This window comes from Osmerus eperlanus, chromosome 8 (assembly GCF_963692335.1).
Source record: "Osmerus eperlanus chromosome 8, fOsmEpe2.1, whole genome shotgun sequence".
In the NCBI taxonomy this organism is placed as follows: domain Eukaryota; kingdom Metazoa; phylum Chordata; class Actinopteri; order Osmeriformes; family Osmeridae; genus Osmerus; species Osmerus eperlanus.
In genome coordinates this window covers 845,816-865,701 of record NC_085025.1, presented here as the reverse complement: position 1 = coordinate 865,701, position 19,886 = coordinate 845,816, and the positions used below count along the sequence as shown (strand labels likewise).

Below are 19,886 nucleotides of genomic sequence, written 5' to 3'. Positions count from 1 at the left end.
AACTCCTCCTCTCCCCATCTTCTCCTCCTCTCCTCTCCACCCGTGGGCTCCAGCTCATGGTGCAGCACCAGTCTGCTGTCACCAGGAGCACTAGTCAGCTGTATTGATCCCTGCTTTGATGAATGTGGCTGAGATTCTTGGGCAAGAGCAGTGCAATGATGAGAATTGTTTACTGCTCTAGTTTGGTGGTTTATGTTATCAGAGATGAAGTAATTCTTCATTCCAAAGCATAGCAATGTAATCAGAACGCTGTGTGTGTGTCCAGGCTGTTTGCCACCGTGGAGCAGCCTGATCTGGCCATCACCATGTACAAGAAGAACAAGATGTTTGCTGACATGATCCGCCTGGTGGCCCAACACCACCCTGACCTGCTGGCGGAGACACACCTGCACCTGGCCAAGGTGTCCACCTGGGGCCCTCTCACCCCCATCACCACTCCACCTGGGGCCCTCTCACCCCCATCACCACTCCACCTGGGGCCCTCTCACCCCCATCACCACTCCACCTGGGGCCCTCTCACCCCCATCACCACTCCACCTGGGGCCCTCTCACCCCCATCACCACTCCACCTGGGGCCCTCTCACCCCCATCACCACTCCACCTGGGGCCCTCTCACCCCCATCACCACACTCCACCTGGGGCCCTCTCACCCCCATCACCACTCCACCTGGGGCCCTCTCACCCCCATCACCACACTACAGCTGGGGCCCTCTCACCCCCATCACCACTACAGCTGGGGCCCTCTCACCCCCATCACCACACTACAGCTGGGGCCCTCTCACCCCCATCACCACACTCCACCTGGGGCCCTCTCACCCCCATCACCACTACAGCTGGGGCCCTCTCACCCCCATCACCACACTACAGCTGGGGCGCTCTCACCCCCATCACCACACTAAAGCTAGGACTGAAGAGAAACTCACCTCATATTATAACCGTTTATATTACGATACATACTGCATTATAACCGTTTATATTATAGCTGTCCTTGAAAGAGGTGTGTTGTATCCTTAATATGATCTACAGATTAGAGCTGGACCTTTGTAAAGACTTAGAAAGTGTATGTATGTATCATGATGGTGTATTTGGGTACTGATGTAGCATATCATGCCTCCCATGTCCCAGGAGCTGGAGGCGGAGTCTCGTTTCTCGGAGGCGGAGCATCACTACCTGGAGGGGCAGGAGTGGAAGTCAGCGGTGATCATGTACCGTGCCTGCAACATGTGGGAGGACGCCTTCAGGGTATGCAAGCTGACCACGCCCCCTCACACGATGACCCCGCCCCCTCACACGCTGACCACGCCCCCTCACTGCAGCACCACCTCCCGTCTGGTGCAGCTCAGCGTGCCATCAAATTCAAACCGCTGTTTTTGTGTGTGTGCGTGTGTGTGTGTGTGTGTGTGTGTGTGTGTGTGTGTGTGGGACAGGTGGCTAAGAGCCACGGGGGGGGCAGTGCCCTGAAGCAGGTAGCCTACCTATGGGCCAAGAGTCTGGGAGGAGAAGCTGCTGTCAGACTGCTCAACAAGTTAGGGCTGCTGGAGAACACCATAGACCTGGCCACAGACAACAGGTGAGCACTCTCACACACACTCTCACACCCTCTCACACCGCTGGGATAGACCTTGGTTTGTATTTCTGAGGGGGAAGGGAAGAGACTGCTGCTCCAGGACCAGAGATGGGAGGTAAACAAAGACTATGCACAAGACACCTTATTTGCACAAATATTTTTTCAGCCTTTAGAAACTTTTTTGGGGGGAAACTTCTATAAATTACTTTTTCAACCTTTCAGAACTTATTTTTAGAAAATATTTGTTCAAACTTTGTGTTAAAAAAGTGTTGCAAAATATAAATATATATATATTTTTAAACCTTATATTATCTCCTCTCCTCCAGCTCCTTTGATTTTGCCTTTGAGTTGGCTCGTCTCTCCTGCAAACAGAAGGTCCCTGAGATCCACCTGAAGAACGCCATGTACCTGGAGGATGAGGTAGCACACCTCACAACACACACACACCTCATCACAACACACACACACCTCCACTCAGAAATCCTTGGCTCATCCCTGTCATTGTGTCCTCTCTTTCTCTCGCCATCTCTCTCTCTCCCTCCCCTCAGATATTAAATGTCATCCATGCATTATTCATTCTAGATGTTTTCTTTTCAAGGGCAAGTTCAGCGAAGCCGAGGCAGAGTTCATCAAAGCTGATAGGCCGAAGGAGGCCGTGCTAATGTGAGTAGCATGAGGAGCTAGCACAGTTAGCAACGCTAATGTGAGTAGCATGAGGAGCTAGCACAGTTAGCAACGCTAATGTGAGTATCATGAGGAGCTAGCACAGTTAGCAACGCTAATGTGAGTAGCATGAGGAGCTAGCACAGTTAGCAACGCTAATGTGAGTATCATGAGGAGCTAGCACAGTTAGCAACGTGAATGTGAGTAGCATGAGGAGCTAGCACAGTTAGCAACGCTAATGTGAGTACCACCCTCATATTCTTCCTGTGCTGTTTACAGGCACAGACCAAGACTAGTGTAGAGCTAAGATGCCTTTCCTATATCACAATGCAGCTCTCGCATCTCTCACCAGCAAGCTTAACTGTGCATGACTTCTCTCCCCTCCTCCGCCCCCCAGGTACGTCCACACCCAGGACTGGACCGGTGCCCAGCGTGTGGCGGAGGCCCACGACCCGGGCAGCGTGGCGGAGGTTCTGGTGGGCCAGGCCAAGTTCTGCTGCGAGCAGAAGGACTTCCAGAAAGCCGAGGCCTTCCTCCTCCGCGCACAGAGACCTGAGCTGGCAGTCAAGTTCTACAAGGTGAATGAACACCTCTAACCATACGAACTAGCTGTGTCCCAGAGCGCTTCACCTCAGACCATACGAACTAGCTGTGTCCCAGAGGGCTTCACCTCAGACCATACGAACTAGCTGTGTCCCAGAGCGCTTCACCTCAGACCATACAAACTAGCTGTGTCCCAGAGGGCTTCACCTCAGACCATACGAACTAGCTGTGTCCCAGAGCGCTTCACCTCAGACCATACGAACTAGCTGTGTCCCAGAGCGCTTCACCTCAGACCATACGAACTAGCTGTGTCCCAGAGCGCTTCACCTCAGACCATACGAACTAGCTGTGTCCCAGAGGGCTTCACCTCAGACCATACGAACTAGCTGTGTCCCAGAGCGCTTCACCTCAGACCATACGAACTAGCTGTGTCCCAGAGCGCTTCACCTCAGACCATACGAACTAGCTGTGTCCCAGAGCGCTTCACCTCAGACCATACGAACTAGCTGTGTCCCAGAGGTCTTCACCTCAGACCAGCACACAGCCTCCAGGCTCATCCTGGGATGATCTTCTTGTGGTGCTGCCAGTTTTGCAGTGGTCTGTGTGTGTGTGTGTTTTGTACTTCTATAAGTCAGTCTTGTGCTTGGATGAGCTACAGAGAAGCCGGCCCGCTGGGCGATGGAAGGATGTTGTTGTTGATGTTGTTGTTGATGTTGTTGTTGTTTGTGTCTCAGGATGCGGAGCTGTGGAGCGACGCCATGCGGATCTGTAAGGAGTACCTCCCCAACAAACTCTCTCTGCTGCAGGAGGAGTACGAGAGGGAGGCTGCCAAGAAGGGCTCACGGTGAGAGGGGGGAGGGAGGGAGGGGGGGAGGTGGAGGGGGGGGAGGGAGGGGGGGAGGTGGAGGGGGGGGGGGGAGAGGGAGGGAGGATGCTCCCTATACCCTACTACATACCAACAAACTCCTCTATGCATCTCTTCTGATGCTTTACTAAAACATGGCGGCTTTTAGCTTAGATTAAATTCCTAATTAGCAGCTCATTAAAGATGCCTTCTTTAATGATGCCTTCACTATCCTGCTAACACACACATCTGTATAACTGTGCGTGCGTATCTGTGTGTGTGCGTGTGTGTGCGTGCGAGCAGGGGCGTGGAGGGGCTGGTGGAGCAGGCCAGGGAGTGGGAGCAGGCAGGAGAGTTCTCCAGGGCTGTGGAGTGCTACCTCAAGGTGACAGACGCATCCAGCGTGGCGCTCATGGAGAAGTGCTGGATGAAGGTAGAGATCCACACCTTACCTCACCTGTCTGACCTCCTCACCTCACCTGTCTGACCTCCACACCTCACCTGTCTGACCTCCTCACCTCACCTGCCTGACCTCCACACCTCACCTGTCTGACCTCCTCACCTCACCTGTCTGACCTCCACACCTCACCTGTCTGACCTCCTCACCTCACCTGTCTGACCTCCTCACCTCACCTGTCTGACCTCCACACCTCACCTATCTGACCTCCACACCTCACCTGTCTGACCTCCTCACCTCACCTGTCTGACCTCCTCACCTCACCTGCCTGACCTCCACACCTCACCTGTCTGACCTCCTCACCTCACCTGTCTGACCTCCACACCTCACCTGTCTGACCTCCACACCTCACCTGTCTGACCTCCACACCTTACCTCACCACATGTCATTTGACGTCAACAACGCCAATGAAAAGGCAAGCTCACCTCTGACCCCTATGACCTCTGACCCCCAGGCGGCAGAGCTGTCCATCAAGTTCCTGACGCAGGAGCGTGCTGCAGCCGTGGTGCACACGGTCGGCCCCCGCCTCACTCAGCTCAGGAAGTACAACGCTGTGAGTCTGCACTTCCTGTTCACACTGTCGCTAAGATACGCATGTCTGACGCCTGACCCCTCTTCATTTATTATATCAATGTTTTACCACTGAGCTATATCCAAACTGTAATCCATGCATGTTTCTGTAAAGGGACATTGAAGTACCCACAATGTTTGGGGCTATCTCGTTGTTATGTTCAGTGACCTATGCACTTTTGTAAAGCTCTCTTTTGGAAGTCGCTTTGGATAAAAGTGTCTGCTAAATGCGTAAATGTAAGTATGAGGCTCCTAAATACTTGTTGGTAGAACCGGTGCTTCCGATTGGCCGAAGTCTAATTCTCCATCCTGTCGTTAAGGGACATGATGGAAGTCTAAAAGGCTTAGGGCCCTATTTTAACGATCTGAAACGCAAGTATCAAAACACAAAGTGCAAGTAACTTTGTGGGTGGGACTCCGGCGCTGTTGCTATTATACCGGCGGGATAAATGACTTTGCGCCTGGCGCAAATCTAAAATGGGTTGGTCTGAAGTAGCTACATTACTAATGGGTGTGGTTTGGGCGTAACGTGCAATAAACCAATCAGAGCGTCATCTCACATTCCCTTTAAGACCAGGCGTGCTTGTTCCATGGTGGATTGCTATTATAACGGCGGATTTGCCAGGCGCACGCCAGGAGCGGTTCACAGCCGAGGAGACCGACGTTCTTGTCAGGGCCGTAAAAGACAGAAGTGACATTGTATGGGAAAGGCAGAGCAGTTTTCTTATTGCACTAAGTTGCCCACTCTTGCTGCTCATTCAAATTCTATTTTTTATATATATATAATTTGTTTTATTGTTATATTTTTTAATTGTTTAGTTCTTAGAATTAGTTTAACCATTGTACTTTTTAACTTAATTTAAGACCCGTGTATGTTTATTGTTTGCACCTTCCTGCCACATCAAATTCTGTGTTTGTGTAACAAAGGTTACATGGCGAATAAACCGAATTGTGATTCTGATGGAGATGGGAGAAGAAACCCACCAAAATTAGCTTCGGTTAAACAGGCGTGGGAGGAAATTGCCACAATTGTTACAAATCAAGTTCACATACAAAGACATTTCTCATGAAAATCTTTTTAATCATTGACATGAAAGAAATGTAACACAGCCATACAATAAATCAAAACAATGTAACGTAGCTTAGCAGGAAGAAGACCCTGGCCTCGCCAGCAGTGCGCACGGGCCAAGCTTGCGCCCTTAAAATAGCATCTGAATAACGCGCCATTGACTGTAGACTACGTTTTTCCTGGTCTGTGGCGGAATTGTTTTCTGAAACTGCAAAATAGCACCAGGGAACGTTTGCGCCGGAACACGCCTCCTCTTTTCGCTGAACCGCCCCCGGGAGCGCAAGGTCATTCCCTAATTTACCGACGTGCGTCTGTGGAGGGAAAAGTCCGCTTTGCGTCGAGTGCAAACTAGGAATGATACTTGCGTCGTTGACAGTCAATGGCGCTGGGTGCAAGATAGGGCCCTTAGTGTGAAAGCAATATATATACAAGAAGTGGGGATTTGATGAAAAATAAATGTGTGTGTGTGTGTGTGTAGACAGGGTCGTTTGAGGCCTCCCTGCTTTATGCCATTCTTCTGAGCCCTTCAGACATTCTTTGTGGAAAGCAAATATATCATCAGCCCCCCTCCCTCCTCATCCTTCCTCTCTCTCCCTCTCTGCCTCTCTCTCCCTCTCTCTCCCTCTCTCTCTCCCTCTCTCTCCCTCTCTCTCCCTCCCTCTCCCTCTCTCTCTCTCTCCCTCTCTCTCTCTCCCTCTCTCTCTCTCTCCCTCTCCCTCTCCCTCTCCCTCTCCCTCCCTCCCTCTCCCTCTCTATCCCCCTCTCCCTCTCTATCCCCCTCTCCCTCTCTCTCTCTCTCTCTCCCTCTCTCTGCTGAGCAGGCAGCAGAGCTGTATCTGAACTTGGACCTCATTAAGGAAGCCATCGATGCTTTCATCCAGGGGGAAGAATGGAACAAGGCCAAGCGTGTGGCCAAGGAGCTGGACCCAAGGTGACACACACACACAGACACACACACACACACAGACACACACACACACACACACACACACACACACACACACACACAGACACACACACAGACACACACAGACACACACAGACACACAGACACACACACAGACACACACACAGACACACACAGACACACAGACACACACACAGACACACACACAGACACACACACAGACACACATACAAAGAGACACACAACCCTGCCTCTCCAATCACCCTTAACAACCAGGTTGCTAGGCTAACGCTGCTCTCACTACTTCCCCCTCAGTCATCCAGCAACCACATGTATAGGCTGTAGCCCCTCCTCTCCCCCCCCCCCCCCTTCCCCTGGTGTGTCCCCCTCACCCTGACTGTGGTCCTGCAGGTATGAGGAATATGTGGACCAGAGATACAAGGAGCACCTGAAGAACCAGGGCAAGGCTGAGTCTGTGAGTGTTGCTGCTTGAACAGGCCCACTCTATATATAAGCACTGTTGTGTTCTGTCATAAAGAATACACATAGCTAAGCATGTGATTTTGTGTGTCTGTGTCTGTAGCTGGTAGGAGTGGATGTAATTGCAGCACTGGACATGTATGCAGACAGAGGCCAGTGGGAGAAGTGCTTAGAAACAGCCTCCAAACAGGTAACCTCATCTCACCTGCCTGAACTGAAACAGCCTTGTACTGCTCTAAGCTGCGCTGAACTCAGTGTTGTCTTTGTCCTTGTCTCGTGTGCGTTGGTAGAACTTCAAGATCCTGCACAAGTATGTGGCTCTGTTTGCCACCCACTTGATCAAGGAGGGAGAAGCAGAGAAGGTCCTTCACCTGTACAGCCAGCATGGAGCCCCTGCAAACCCTCAGGTAGCTGCCTGACCCTGACTGCGCTCTCCTCTGACCTACCTAAGTAGTAGGTAGGTGGGAAGGTGGCTGGGGAGGTAGGTCACCTGTACCAACATGTTGTTCTAGAACTTGCTGCCTGTCTGCCCAGTCAGTTACCTTCTCCTCCTTCTCCTCCTTATCCTCCCTTCTCTTCCTTCTCTTCCTTCTCCTCCTTCTCCTCCTTCTCCTCCTTCACCTCCTTCTCCTCCTTCTCTTCATTCTCCTCCTTCTCCTCCTTCTCCTCCTTCACCTCCTTCTCCTCCTTCTCTTCATTCTCCTCCTTCACCTCCTTCTCCTCCCTTCTCCTCCTTCACCTCCTTCTCCTCCTTCACCTCCTTCTTCTCCTCCTTCACCTCCCTTCTCTTCCTTCTCTTCCATCTCCTCCTTCTCCTCCTTCTCCTCCTTCTCCTCCTTCACCTCCTTCTCCTCCTTCTCCTCCTTCTCTTCCTTCTCCTCCTTCTCCTCCTTCTCCTCCCTTCTCTTCCATCTCCTCCTTCACCTCCTTCTCCTCCTTCACCTCCTTCTCCTCCCTTCTCTTTATTCTCCTCCTTCTCCTCCTTCACCTCCTTCTCCTTCACCTCCTTCTCCTCCTTCACCTCCTTCTCCTTCACCTCCTTCTCCTCCTTCACCTCCTTCTCCTCCTTCTCCTCCTTCACCTCCTTCTCCTCCTTCACCTCCTTCTCCTCCCTTCTCTTCATTCTCCTCCTTCTCCTCCTTCACCTCCTTCTTCTCTTCCTTCTCCTCCTTCTCCTCCCTTCTCTTCCTTCTCTTCCATCTCCTCCTTCACCTCCTTCTCCTCCTTCTCCTCCTTCACCTCCTTCTCCTTCACCTCCTTCTCCTTCACCTCCTTCTCCTCCTTCACCTCCTTCTCCTCCTTCTCCTCCTTCACCTCCTTCTCCTTCACCTCCTTCTCCTCCTTCACCTCCTTCTCCTTCACCTCCTTCTCCTCCTTCACCTCCTTCACCTCCTTCTTCTCTTCCTTCTCCTCCTTCTCCTTCACCTCCTTCACCTCATTCTTCTCTTCCTTCTCCTCCTTCTCCTCCCTTCTCTTCCATCTCCTCCTTCACCTCCTTCTCCTCCTTCTCCTCCTTCACCTCCTTCTCCTCCTTCTCCTTCACCTCCTTCTCCTCCTTCTCCTTCACCTCCTTCTCCTCCCTTCTCCTCCTTCTCCTTCCTTCTCCTCCTTCTCCTCCTTCTCCTTCTCCTCCTTCTCTTCCTTCTCCTCCTTCTCCTCCTTCTCCTCCTTCTCCTCCTTCTCCCAGAACTTCAACATCTACAAGCGCATGTTCCTGGACCTGCTGGGTCTGCGAGGCCGGGAAGGGCCCGAGTTCTTCCGCCTGTGGGCCGACCTCAGAGATGTCCTGCTTCTGCTGGTGAGCACCGGGCCAGATCAGACCGGTTCAGACCGGTTCAGACCAGTATACAGGTCCAGTATAACTCCACCTGTCCTGCCTCGTGTGCAGGTGATGTATCTGACGGTCTGATATGTTTGTTTGCAGTGTGACAACCTGAGCAAGTCATCAGAGGCCAGCAGTCCGTCCCACGAGGAGTTTGAGAAGATGCTGCTGATCGCCCACTACTGCGCCACCCGCTCTGCTGCCAGGGGAGTGGACCTGCTGGTACACACACTTACACACACTCACACACTCACACACACACTGTACAAATACTGAATCTTACAAACCTGTTATCCTCGCCTCCTCCTCTCCTTTCTCCTCCTCCCGTCCTCCCCTCACCCTCTCCTTTCTCCCCCTCCTCCTCTCTCCTCAGGTCAGCGTAGCGACCAAGCTATCCATCTCCCTGCTGCGCCACACAGACCTGGTGCCGGCCGACAAGGCCTTCTACGAGGCGGGCATGGCCTGCAGGGTGGGTCAAGGGTCAGGGGTGGCAGTACCAGAGGGACTTCTCCTACCTGTGTGGAATTCTGCAGTGATTTTAATGTGTACGTGTGTGTATGTATGTGTGTGTGCGTGCGTGTATGTGTGTGTACGTGCGTGCGTGTCCGCAGGCTATTGGCTGGGAGAACATGGCCTTCATCTTCCTGAACCGCTTCCTGGATCTGTCGGATGTGAGTTACCCTAACAGCACACTTCACCTCTCCTCTCTGCTGGGGGGTCGAGGGGTCTGTACAGCAGGAAGATAACTGTGGAGTGATGGGTGTAGCTCTGTGATTTGTGTGTGCTCCAGGGTATAGATGAGGGGAGCCTGGACACCCTGGATCACTCGGACTTCCAGGACACTGACATCCCCTTCGAGGTCCCCGTCCCCACCAAGCTGCACGTGACCGTAAGACCCTAAGACCGTAAGATGTAGAGCTGCAGTAGGGCTGCAGGAGGGCTGCAGGAGGGCTTCAGGAGGGCTGCAGTAGGGCTGCAGGAGGGCTGCAGGAGGGCTGCAGGAGGGCTGCAGGAGGGCTGCAGGAGGGCTGCAGTAGGGCTGCAGGAGGGCTGCAGGAGGGCTGCAGGAGGGCTGCAGTAGGGCTGCAGGAGGGCTGCAGGAGGGCTGCAGGAGGGCTGCAGGAGGGCTGCTGTAGAGCTGCATGAGGGCTGCAGGAGGGCTGCTGTAGAGCTGCAGGAGGGCTTCAGGAGGGCTGCTGTAGAGCTGCAGGAGGGCTGCAGGAGGGCTGCTGTAGAGCTGCAGTAGAGCTGCAGGAGGGCTGCAGGAGGGCTGCTGTAGAGCTGCAGGAGGGCTGCAGGAGGGCTGCAGTAGAGCTGCAGATGGTGCTGCAGGAGGGCTGCAGTAGAGCTGCAGATGGTGCTGATGGTGCTGATGGTGCTGTGTTCCCAGGAGTCCCAGAGGGAGGAGATCCGTGACTGGGTTCTGACCGTGTCCATGGACCAGCGGGTGGAGCAGGTTCTGCCCAGAGATGAGAGGGCCACATACGAGGCCTCGCTGCTGGCTGCCAACACCGGCATTTGCTCCCTGCCCTGCATCATCACTGGTAAAACACGCCCCCTGGACAACAGGACATGCCCCCTACCCACCAGGCTAGCTGACTGACTGTTCTGTTTATTGACTGAGCAGGGTGTTTGTGTTCCAGGCTACCCTGTGCTGAGGAACAAGATGGAGTTCAAGGCTCCAGGGAAGGTAGCGAACAAGGAGGACTGGAACAAGTTCCTGATGGCCACCAAGGTACACCCTGTCTGGGCTGCTAGGAGTGGGGTGGGGGGGTGTACACCCTGTCTGGGCTGCTAGGAGTGGGGTGGGGGGGTGTACACCCTGTCTGGGCTGCTAGGAGTGGGGTGGGGGGTGTATAACAAGGTACACCCTGTCTGGGCTGCTAGGAGTGGGGTGGGGGGGTGTATAACAGCACACACCCTGTCTGGGCTGCTAGGAGTGGGGTGGGGGGGTGTATAACAGCACACACCCTGTCTGGGCTGCTAGGAGTGGGGTGGGGGGGTGTATAACAGCACACACCCTGTCTGGGCTGCTAGGAGTGGGGTGGGGGGGTGTATAACAGCACACACCCTGTCTGGGCTGCTAGGAGTGGGGTGGGGGGGTGTATAACAGCACACACCCTGTCTGGGCTGCTAGGAGTGGGGTGGGGGGTGTATAACAGCACACACCCTGTCTGGGCTGCTAGGAGTGGGGTGGGGGGTGTATAACAGCACACACCCTGTCTGGGCTGCTAGGAGTGGGGTGGGGGGTGTATAACAAGGTACACCCTGTCTGGGCTGCTAGGAGTGGGGTGGGGGGGTGTATAACAAGGTACACCCTGTCTGGGCTGCTAGGAGTGGGGTGGGGGGGTGTATAACAAGGTACACCCTGTCTGGGCTGCTAGGAGTGGGGTGGGGGGGTGTATAACAAGGTACACCCTGTCTGGGCTGCTAGGAGTGGGGTGGGGGGTGTATAACAGCACACACCCTGTCTGAGCTGCTAGGAGTGGGGTGGGGGGGTGTATAACCTGTCTGGGCTGCTAGGAGTGGGGTGGGGGGGTGTATAACCTGTCTGGGCTGCTAGGAGTGGGGTGGGGGGGTGTATAACCTGTCTGGGCTGCTAGGAGTGGGGTGGGGGGTGTATAACAGCACACACCCTGTCTGGGCTGCTAGGAGTGGGGTGGGGGGGTGTATAACCTGTCTGGGCTGCTAGGAGTGGGGTGGGCGGGTGTATAACAGCACACACCCTGTCTGGGCTGCTAGGAGTGGGGTGGGGGGGTGTATAACAGCACACACCCTGTCTGGGCTGCTAGGAGTGGGGTGGGGGGGTGTATAACAGCACACACCCTGTCTGGGCTGCTAGGAGTGGGGTGGGGGGGTGTATAACAGCACACACCCTGTCTGGGCTGCTAGGAGTGGGGTGGGGGGTGTATAACAGCACACACCCTGTCTGGGCTGCTAGGAGTGGGGTGGGGGGTGTATAACAGCACACACCCTGTCTGGGCTGCTAGGAGTGGGGTGGGGGGTGTATAACAAGGTACACCCTGTCTGGGCTGCTAGGAGTGGGGTGGGGGGGTGTATAACAAGGTACACCCTGTCTGGGCTGCTAGGAGTGGGGTGGGGGGGTGTATAACAAGGTACACCCTGTCTGGGCTGCTAGGAGTGGGGTGGGGGGGTGTATAACAAGGTACACCCTGTCTGGGCTGCTAGGAGTGGGGTGGGGGGTGTATAACAGCACACACCCTGTCTGAGCTGCTAGGAGTGGGGTGGGGGGGTGTATAACCTGTCTGGGCTGCTAGGAGTGGGGTGGGGGGGTGTATAACCTGTCTGGGCTGCTAGGAGTGGGGTGGGGGGGTGTATAACCTGTCTGGGCTGCTAGGAGTGGGGTGGGGGGTGTATAACAGCACACACCCTGTCTGGGCTGCTAGGAGTGGGGTGGGGGGGTGTATAACCTGTCTGGGCTGCTAGGAGTGGGGTGGGCGGGTGTATAACAGCACACACCCTGTCTGGGCTGCTAGGAGTGGGGTGGGGGGGTGTATAACAGCACACACCCTGTCTGGGCTGCTAGGAGTGGGGTGGGGGGTGTATAACAGCACACACCCTGTCTAGGCTGCTAGGAGTGGGGTGGGGGGTGTATAACAGCACACACCCTGTCTGGGCTGCTAGGAGTGGGGTGGGGGGTGTATAACAGCACACACCCTGTCTGGGCTGCTAGGAGTGGGGTGGGGGGTGTATAACAGCACACACCCTGTCTGGGCTGCTAGGAGTGGGGTGGGGGGTGTATAACAGCACACATCCCTTTGATCTCACAGTTAAAGATGCACAGTATGAATGCTAGTTGTCTTTGGTCCAAATCATTTCAGTGTATTTCATCATCAAATATAGAGATGTATTCACAGGCCAGCTGTGTATGCACACTCCTGCACCTTACACATGCACACACACGGCCACACATAACTACACACAGCTACACACACCTGTACACACAGCCACACACAACTACACACAGCTACACAAACCTACACACACAGCTACACATGCAGTCCTTCTTGTGGTTTACTTCAGCATTCTGACATGTGATTGGCTATGCTGTGTGTGTGTCCTTTCCAGACCACTCACAGTCCAGAGTGCCAGGATGTGCTGAAGTTCATCAGCCAATGGTGCGGCGGCCTGCCTGCCTCTGGATTCTCCTTCCACTGAGTCACACACACACACTCACACACACACACACAGTTCCATGTCACCATGGGGGGTATTTACATCAGTAGATTTCTCCCTCTTTCTCTATCTTTCTTCCTCTCTCTGTTACATCCAGTTGCATTCCACCTTTTTTTAAATCTTACCTTATTTTCATCTCTGTTTGCTGCCGTTTGTGTGTGTGTGTGTGTGTGTTTGATTCTGTTAGAGGCTTCAGAGGTGTCTTCATATTTCAGATAATGGCATCCAGAAATGCTCTAATTTATTTTAATCATTTTAATGTTCAAATGTTCAAATTACTAAAAAACAATACAGTTTTAGTAAGAGAATGTAATAATTAGCATTATCACTTTGTATTTGGTTCATTCATCTGCATGCTGTTTTAAATGTATTTCATATGTATAGTTATGTTAAATAAAAAGTTTATATTGGTCCCTTCAATCATGTATTCAATTTGAACGATTTGATCAACCAATCGGGATGCAGGACTCTATAATCTCTATTGTAATATTATGAGCTGCTCCATCCGGAGAAGGTTAGTAACAGCCCCCATCCCCCCTCTCTCACGAGGGACATGTCAGGTTATGTCTGAAACTGAAACAGGCGGTTATTCCCATTGGATGGTTACCTCCTTGTGGTAAAATATTAACACATAAAAGGTCCGTTGAGCAGTTGAGAAAGGGCGCACAGAATACAGTATTTCTTTATTCACCAAAAGCTGTTGACGAGATTTTGATGTTGCATTCGATGGGAGAACTAACCCGTTCAATGTATTTCTCTAGTCCCGGGCAGACGGCGGTCACCTTGAATGAACCGCATGTGTCACCTGATCAAGCTGAACGAATACTGACATTGTCTTGCTGTGTCAAAGAAGTGCCCTTGAATTTCCTACACTTCATTTGAATAATGTTTACATCCACCATGTAGCCAATAGGCACGTCCCTGCCTGACCCAGGTGGAAGGCCTATTCACATTTATATTTCAGTTTTACTCAAATCTCATCATTTCTCTCCCGTGCTCGTGTCTCCTGTACATCCTCTTTTCGCCTTTTGAGTCGTAGGCCAGGAGGAATACACGAATACAAAAACGCGTCTGTCAAAAATGCAACATTCATTTGGGGCTTATGGATTCAAATCTGTATGACCTATATTATAGTATCTCCAGTGGCTGCATTACAAAATGTGTAGTATTTTTCTTTTGCATTTCCGTATTGCCTTCTAAAGGTGTCGCATTAAAATAGAGGATTCTATCGCGTGCAGACTGCTGAATAACAATGGATTCACTTTTCTTTTTTTTAACGCTACATTAGGCTATGCCGTTTTTCTTGTTACCGGCCCCGGGTCTGTTTGATAGACGACACGGGTCATTTCATCTTAGTTAGAGGCGTTATCACAAACAGTCATATCTTTTCAAATGCCTAAATGATTTCATTGCGTTCATAGTATCCTAGCTCATTATAAAGGGAACTATTTTTACCTACCAATTTATTTCCCTGTGTTATAGCCCTACCGTATCTTAAATACGTATGATAGGCCTAATAAACACATAGGCCTACCAAATAAACGAATTCCATCGTAAATAGTGCAATTGACATTATTTAGGCCTTGTGCAGCGAAATGACCTACGCTACATCACGTGTGATTCCAGGCTGTGATCCACACGCTCACGAGGAGGATGTCAGCCATAGCCTACTGCATGGAATGTCAAGATAAAGCTGGAACAGCATAGCACCATGTGGGCTAAGGCCAGCCGTACAGCATTTGACACTGTTTCCAATCTGTATTACATTTCTGAATAGTCTTCAGATTACACTCGTGTGAGAATAATTCATCATGGGCAAGGACTCTATCAGCTATACGTTTTTACTGCGTTTAATTTCTGACTAACCGTTAGACTCATAGGCCTGTCTAAATCCACGCCCTTAAACGTTAACACCAAGCCGTGCCTTCATAAATGTGCTTTACACAAGAAATATGTTAACGTTATTTAATACAGTCTTTTTTTATTGCAAACAAATCATAATGACATCAAGCAGTAGAACAGTCATGATTAAATGGAAGAAGAAGAAAAAGAACACCACCAAAATCATCTACCGTCATTTGCTGGAAGATTTTTTTAATTTAATAGGCTAAAGTTTTCGAGCTCGCTGTGTCCTGGAGATTACACAGGCAATACCTGCAGTACTGTAAACGTTGTGACCACCCGACACACATAGCAAGGCAACATAGGCTAAACCCAAGACATGGTCTATTCCATTTACTCGCGTAAAAAGTGGAAAACAGAGTTGACGCATCTATGCGCTTCCTTCGTCCCCACGCAACTCCTTCTCCCCTAAAGGACGATTACAGTCCATCAGATTTCATGGCTGCGTCCTCATCCATTAAGGCCTAAATCTCTTGTCTGTCCACATCACATCAGATGAGACACGTTTTATGTGGCGGATCTTAGAACCATAGAACGAACAAGACACCATAAAGATCTATGTTACCACACCCTCGTGTGCAGTCAAGCTCAGATTCACTAATGGTTAAACATCGACACAGGCTACAGTGAATCGAATGGTGCCACAGTCTCTTTGCAGCACAGCGCGTGCAGGGAACCTTTAACCTTTAGCTCGAGAGATGATTTACCCACCGCTAATCTAACTAAAAAAACAAAGCCTCATAAACGCACACGGCATCTCGATGATATTTACCGTCTCTCTTGGCATTCACCGCGTGCCTTAATTGTATGGACATTTAAATCAAGGTCCGCTGTGAACACGAGGAGAGACCGGGCCGCTTTTGTCCTTTTGCAGTTTCAAGGAGACACCGCGAGCTGGACGAGCGTGCAATACGAATCCCTGTTCGAAAGCTGTGAATCTTGCACCAAAATGCAGGCAAGCGGCTATACGTCAAATATCTTGCTCCTCCGGTCGGCGACGCATCATCATCCATCTCAGCAGTCATAGTGCGCATGCATAGTCATGTGTCACGGCATTATCGACATTAATGCAGGGGATGAGATGCAGATCGAGGATAATGACAGTTTACAGTCAGAAATTCAAGCCTCGTTTCGTATTTACATTACCGGGTAGCCGTCTCTGCAGCGGGCTGTCTAAATCCCACGGATGCTGCACGAGGACAACCCACTCCTTTGATGGTGCAACAACAGGCCCGCGCGGAGCGGCCACAGTGAAGGCTCGAGCTGGCCGGCTTGCTGCAGTCAGTCCTCCGCTCAGCTCTCATGGAGGCCCATCTGGCTTCCCGGCAGCTTGGTCAAGTCTCGCACGCGCTAAAATACTAATGACCTAGATAGCTCATGCAAAATGCAGCAGAGAGAGAGAGAGAGAGAGAGAGAGACGGAGAGAGAGAGAGAGAGAGAGAGAGAGAGAGAGAGAGAGAGAGAGAGAGAGAGAGAGAGACGGAGAGAGAGAGAGAGAGAGAGAGAGAGAGAGAGAAAGAGAGAGAGAGAGAGAGAGAGAGAGAGAGAGAGAGCGCTCCCGGGCTGAACGGGAGTCTTGCCCGTGTTTGGGGGGCCCGGCGGGGTGTGAGGAGATGAAGCGCACGCGGTGTAAAGCTCAATTTAAACAAAATAGAAATATGGGATTTGGCAAACTGCCTCACGCGGAAATCGGTTTGGAAACGTCAGCTACAGATTGGCTACAATGACAGTTTTAGGGATGTATTATTACAAAAGAAAGATGTGCTGTCAAAAAAAAAAAAAAAAAAAGGTTGCATTTACGTATTTAGGATCTAGCCTACCTATTCGATTGTTTAAAATGACACCACGTAATTTACTGCTCAATTGCATTGGTACTTAGCGGAACAACTTACAGAAATTCCTTTCGAGATGTCATTAACATTTAACCCATTTATCCCGCGATATCACCGACACAGCCCGTGGAATCCCGCTGCCACACCGAGGATGCTGATCGGTCATGGTGCTGATGCTGGGCAGAAATGCCCTCTTCCTCACTTCGGATCTACCGGGTCTCTGCACACCGGGAAAAAAAATGAAATTTCGTGCCGTGGTACAAAAACTCACACCTATATTCCACAGATCATGACCGAAGCAAACATACCCCCCCCCCCCGCCAAAAAAAAAGAGTCTAAATGCAGCCTACGCGGCAGTGTGAGGAGGTTTGGCGCAGTCTGGACTCAGCCTCCGCCGCGAGCTTGTCGTGTAAAAGACTGATGCTAACAGCGATCTGACACAGAGGGAGCGCGAGCCAGTTTATTATCGCCACACAGCTTAAAGCGCGCGGTCGCCTGCCCCTCTTCTCCTCGCGCTGTTCATCCTCTTCTCTTCTGAAAATTAAGAGGGGGGAGAGGGAGCATCTGCCGCTTTACTGAACAGAGACGCTCCAGTTCCCCTGTATGCCTTTAGTCATAATTGGAATTAGCAAAATAGATGGTGGCTTTGGTATAGACTGGGGAACAATGGGTCTAGATTCGACCTTTTGTGCAATATTGACTTTTTCCCTGCAACAATTGGCTAGAATTATCAACATATGCCCATATAGCCTATAGCATCTAGGCCTATAGCTTATTATTTGAAATAAATGACAAATTATCGTTGTCCCAACAATTATATTTAGATCCTCGGCTACTCGTGTTTAGGCTTTAGCCTATTCCAACGATTAAACGTCATACAGCCTAGCCTATAGGCTATTCAATATTCACACTGGATGTTATATTTTAATTTCAAGCAAATGAAGGGCTACGTGACAAGCTCGTTTAATAAAATCTCAGAGGATGGCGCAAATTCTCTGTTCTCTCCTATGTATTGTACTCCAGTGGAATGCAGTTATCAGACTGCACTTGCAAATGATGAATTATTGATCGACACGAGCTCTCAGGAGCTCGAGCTCTCAGGAGCTCGTGTTAACTGCTGTATTTTCATACTCGGGCAATCATACGTTAAATAAATATTTTGCTAACATGGCCAGAAACCTTCACCAAGTATTGGGAATCCAAATGTGCCCTCCCCTAAATGTGCCGTCTCCATCTGGCCCGTCATCTGTGCGTTTCCCCGCTCCATCCCCACCCCCACCCCCCCCATCCCTTCAGCAGATCTGTACACTAGGAACCATAAATTAGGCCAAGACGCCATGACAACGGTGTTTTGAGTGTTGATGTCAAATATAACCTTTTCTATGAAAAATGCCAAATGGGCTATAGCCTACATATATAGGCCTACAACAAGATCAGACTGTTGTAGTGTTTAACATAATTTGCATGCAGGACTGAATTGGTCACGAATAGGCCTACAATATATGAGACTATCCAGTGTGCGCAGTGTGTTCCAGGTTATCCGTGTAGCCGGCAGGCCTGGAGGAACAAAGACGATGTGGTCTCGATGCATAATGTTTTGCCAGCCGCGTCTGCCTGCGTTCAGAGCTCCCCTTCATCCCCCTCTCGTGCAGCACAACGCAAAGTGTAGTCTGTCAGACGCGTGCCTTAAACAGATTCGACGCGCGCGGTGAACTCCAGATGGCTGTGTGTAAGCCACGCGCTGCAGCCCAGCTCCGGTGATGTTGACCTACATCAGAACAGAGCAGTGTTTCGTAGAAGCCATGATGCGGCAAGGGCGCACAGCATAATACAGCATATACTTTGCAACATGGAAAATTAATGCCTAAACACACAACAGCAAGGTTCAAAGAGGATTTCACCTTGATATTTTTTTATCGGCCATAAGCCAATATAAAGTATTAATATTCTGAATAGCCAATCCCTTATATTCAGTAGGGTTTATGAGACACATCCTAGCAGCAATACACTGCTTCTCGGAAGGCTGAGGTCACGAAAACCACAATATGTTGTAATTTGTTTGTTTATTCTTAGCATGTGAGTCTGCATGTAAGACTACAATGTGTAGGCCTGGGCCCCGCAATGTTATTGCGTATCTGTTGTTAACAACAAACAAAAAAACACACAGTTTACACACATCTAGTTCTAAATGATGATGTTGGGCCGCGAGCCAATCTGTCTAAATCCCCGCAGCAGCGCGCGTGCAGAGACCGCGAGCTTCTCCACACTATGGAGGCAAATCCTTCATCCAGACCTGCCCGCTAACCCGCTTTGTGAGGCTCATTTTAGTAACCATGTAAAGGACTTGTGAGAAACAAAGAGATTTTCCTAAATTCCTAACGGTATCTTATAATGAAAACTGTTTACCACAATTAGGTGCTAGAAATAGGATATCCTACGTTAGAAACAAAACAGTAGGCTATTTCAGATACAGCCAAACCATAACTCATAAGGTTTAGTATGAAATAATTTTAGGAACTATAACAACAGAGCTGCTGTGGTTTAAATGAATCTGCTTCGTTTTCAGAGGTTTAGGTATACCAACTGGTAGGACGTGGTTAGTAGTCCAAGGCCTACGCTGCCCTTAAATGTTTGCCTACACATGCTTCTCTTAGAGGCTAAACCAGACGAGTAAACAGAATGGCAATGTCGTTTAGTTTACCAACTTTTATTTAAAAAAAACAATTCAAACACAATTTCCTTGAAATTAAAATAACGTTAAAATACAAATAATCAACACAACCGCCACCACTGTCACTATGTTACAATAGCCATCTAATATTGCTGTCACTATGTTACAAGCCTTCTAATATTGCTAATGTAGCTAAGGTAATGCAACTTTCTTACATTTTACACAGCCCACGAAAATGCAAAAATTGATAAAACCAAACGGCATTTTAATGTAGGCTATCCCTAGCCTTCATATAATATGAGTGCACAGAACCGTTTATTGTGTAACTACTAGTTTACAAAACGGCATTACACAAGGTCGTT

General features: G+C 50.5%; 1 protein-coding gene across 1 annotated transcript in view; it reads left to right on the top strand.

Moving 5' to 3' along the window:
- ift172 (intraflagellar transport 172) overlaps nt 1–13,539 on the top strand; it is a 28,694-nt gene extending 15,155 nt beyond the window's left edge. Inside the window, exons 28-48 of the mRNA XM_062468018.1 lie at nt 266–401; nt 1,126–1,242; nt 1,428–1,570; nt 1,894–1,987; nt 2,166–2,230; nt 2,628–2,808; nt 3,508–3,617; nt 3,921–4,050; nt 4,529–4,627; nt 6,535–6,644; nt 7,032–7,095; nt 7,204–7,290; nt 7,391–7,507; nt 8,788–8,898; nt 9,025–9,144; nt 9,296–9,391; nt 9,534–9,593; nt 9,713–9,811; nt 10,313–10,466; nt 10,566–10,657; nt 13,012–13,539. Coding sequence (XP_062324002.1) covers nt 266–401; nt 1,126–1,242; nt 1,428–1,570; nt 1,894–1,987; nt 2,166–2,230; nt 2,628–2,808; nt 3,508–3,617; nt 3,921–4,050; nt 4,529–4,627; nt 6,535–6,644; nt 7,032–7,095; nt 7,204–7,290; nt 7,391–7,507; nt 8,788–8,898; nt 9,025–9,144; nt 9,296–9,391; nt 9,534–9,593; nt 9,713–9,811; nt 10,313–10,466; nt 10,566–10,657; nt 13,012–13,101 — 2,275 coding nt within the window. The 3' untranslated portion in view covers nt 13,102–13,539. The remainder of the gene's footprint in view (nt 1–265; nt 402–1,125; nt 1,243–1,427; nt 1,571–1,893; nt 1,988–2,165; nt 2,231–2,627; nt 2,809–3,507; nt 3,618–3,920; nt 4,051–4,528; nt 4,628–6,534; nt 6,645–7,031; nt 7,096–7,203; nt 7,291–7,390; nt 7,508–8,787; nt 8,899–9,024; nt 9,145–9,295; nt 9,392–9,533; nt 9,594–9,712; nt 9,812–10,312; nt 10,467–10,565; nt 10,658–13,011) is intronic.
- The last annotated feature ends 6,347 nt before the right edge of the window (nt 13,540–19,886 follow it).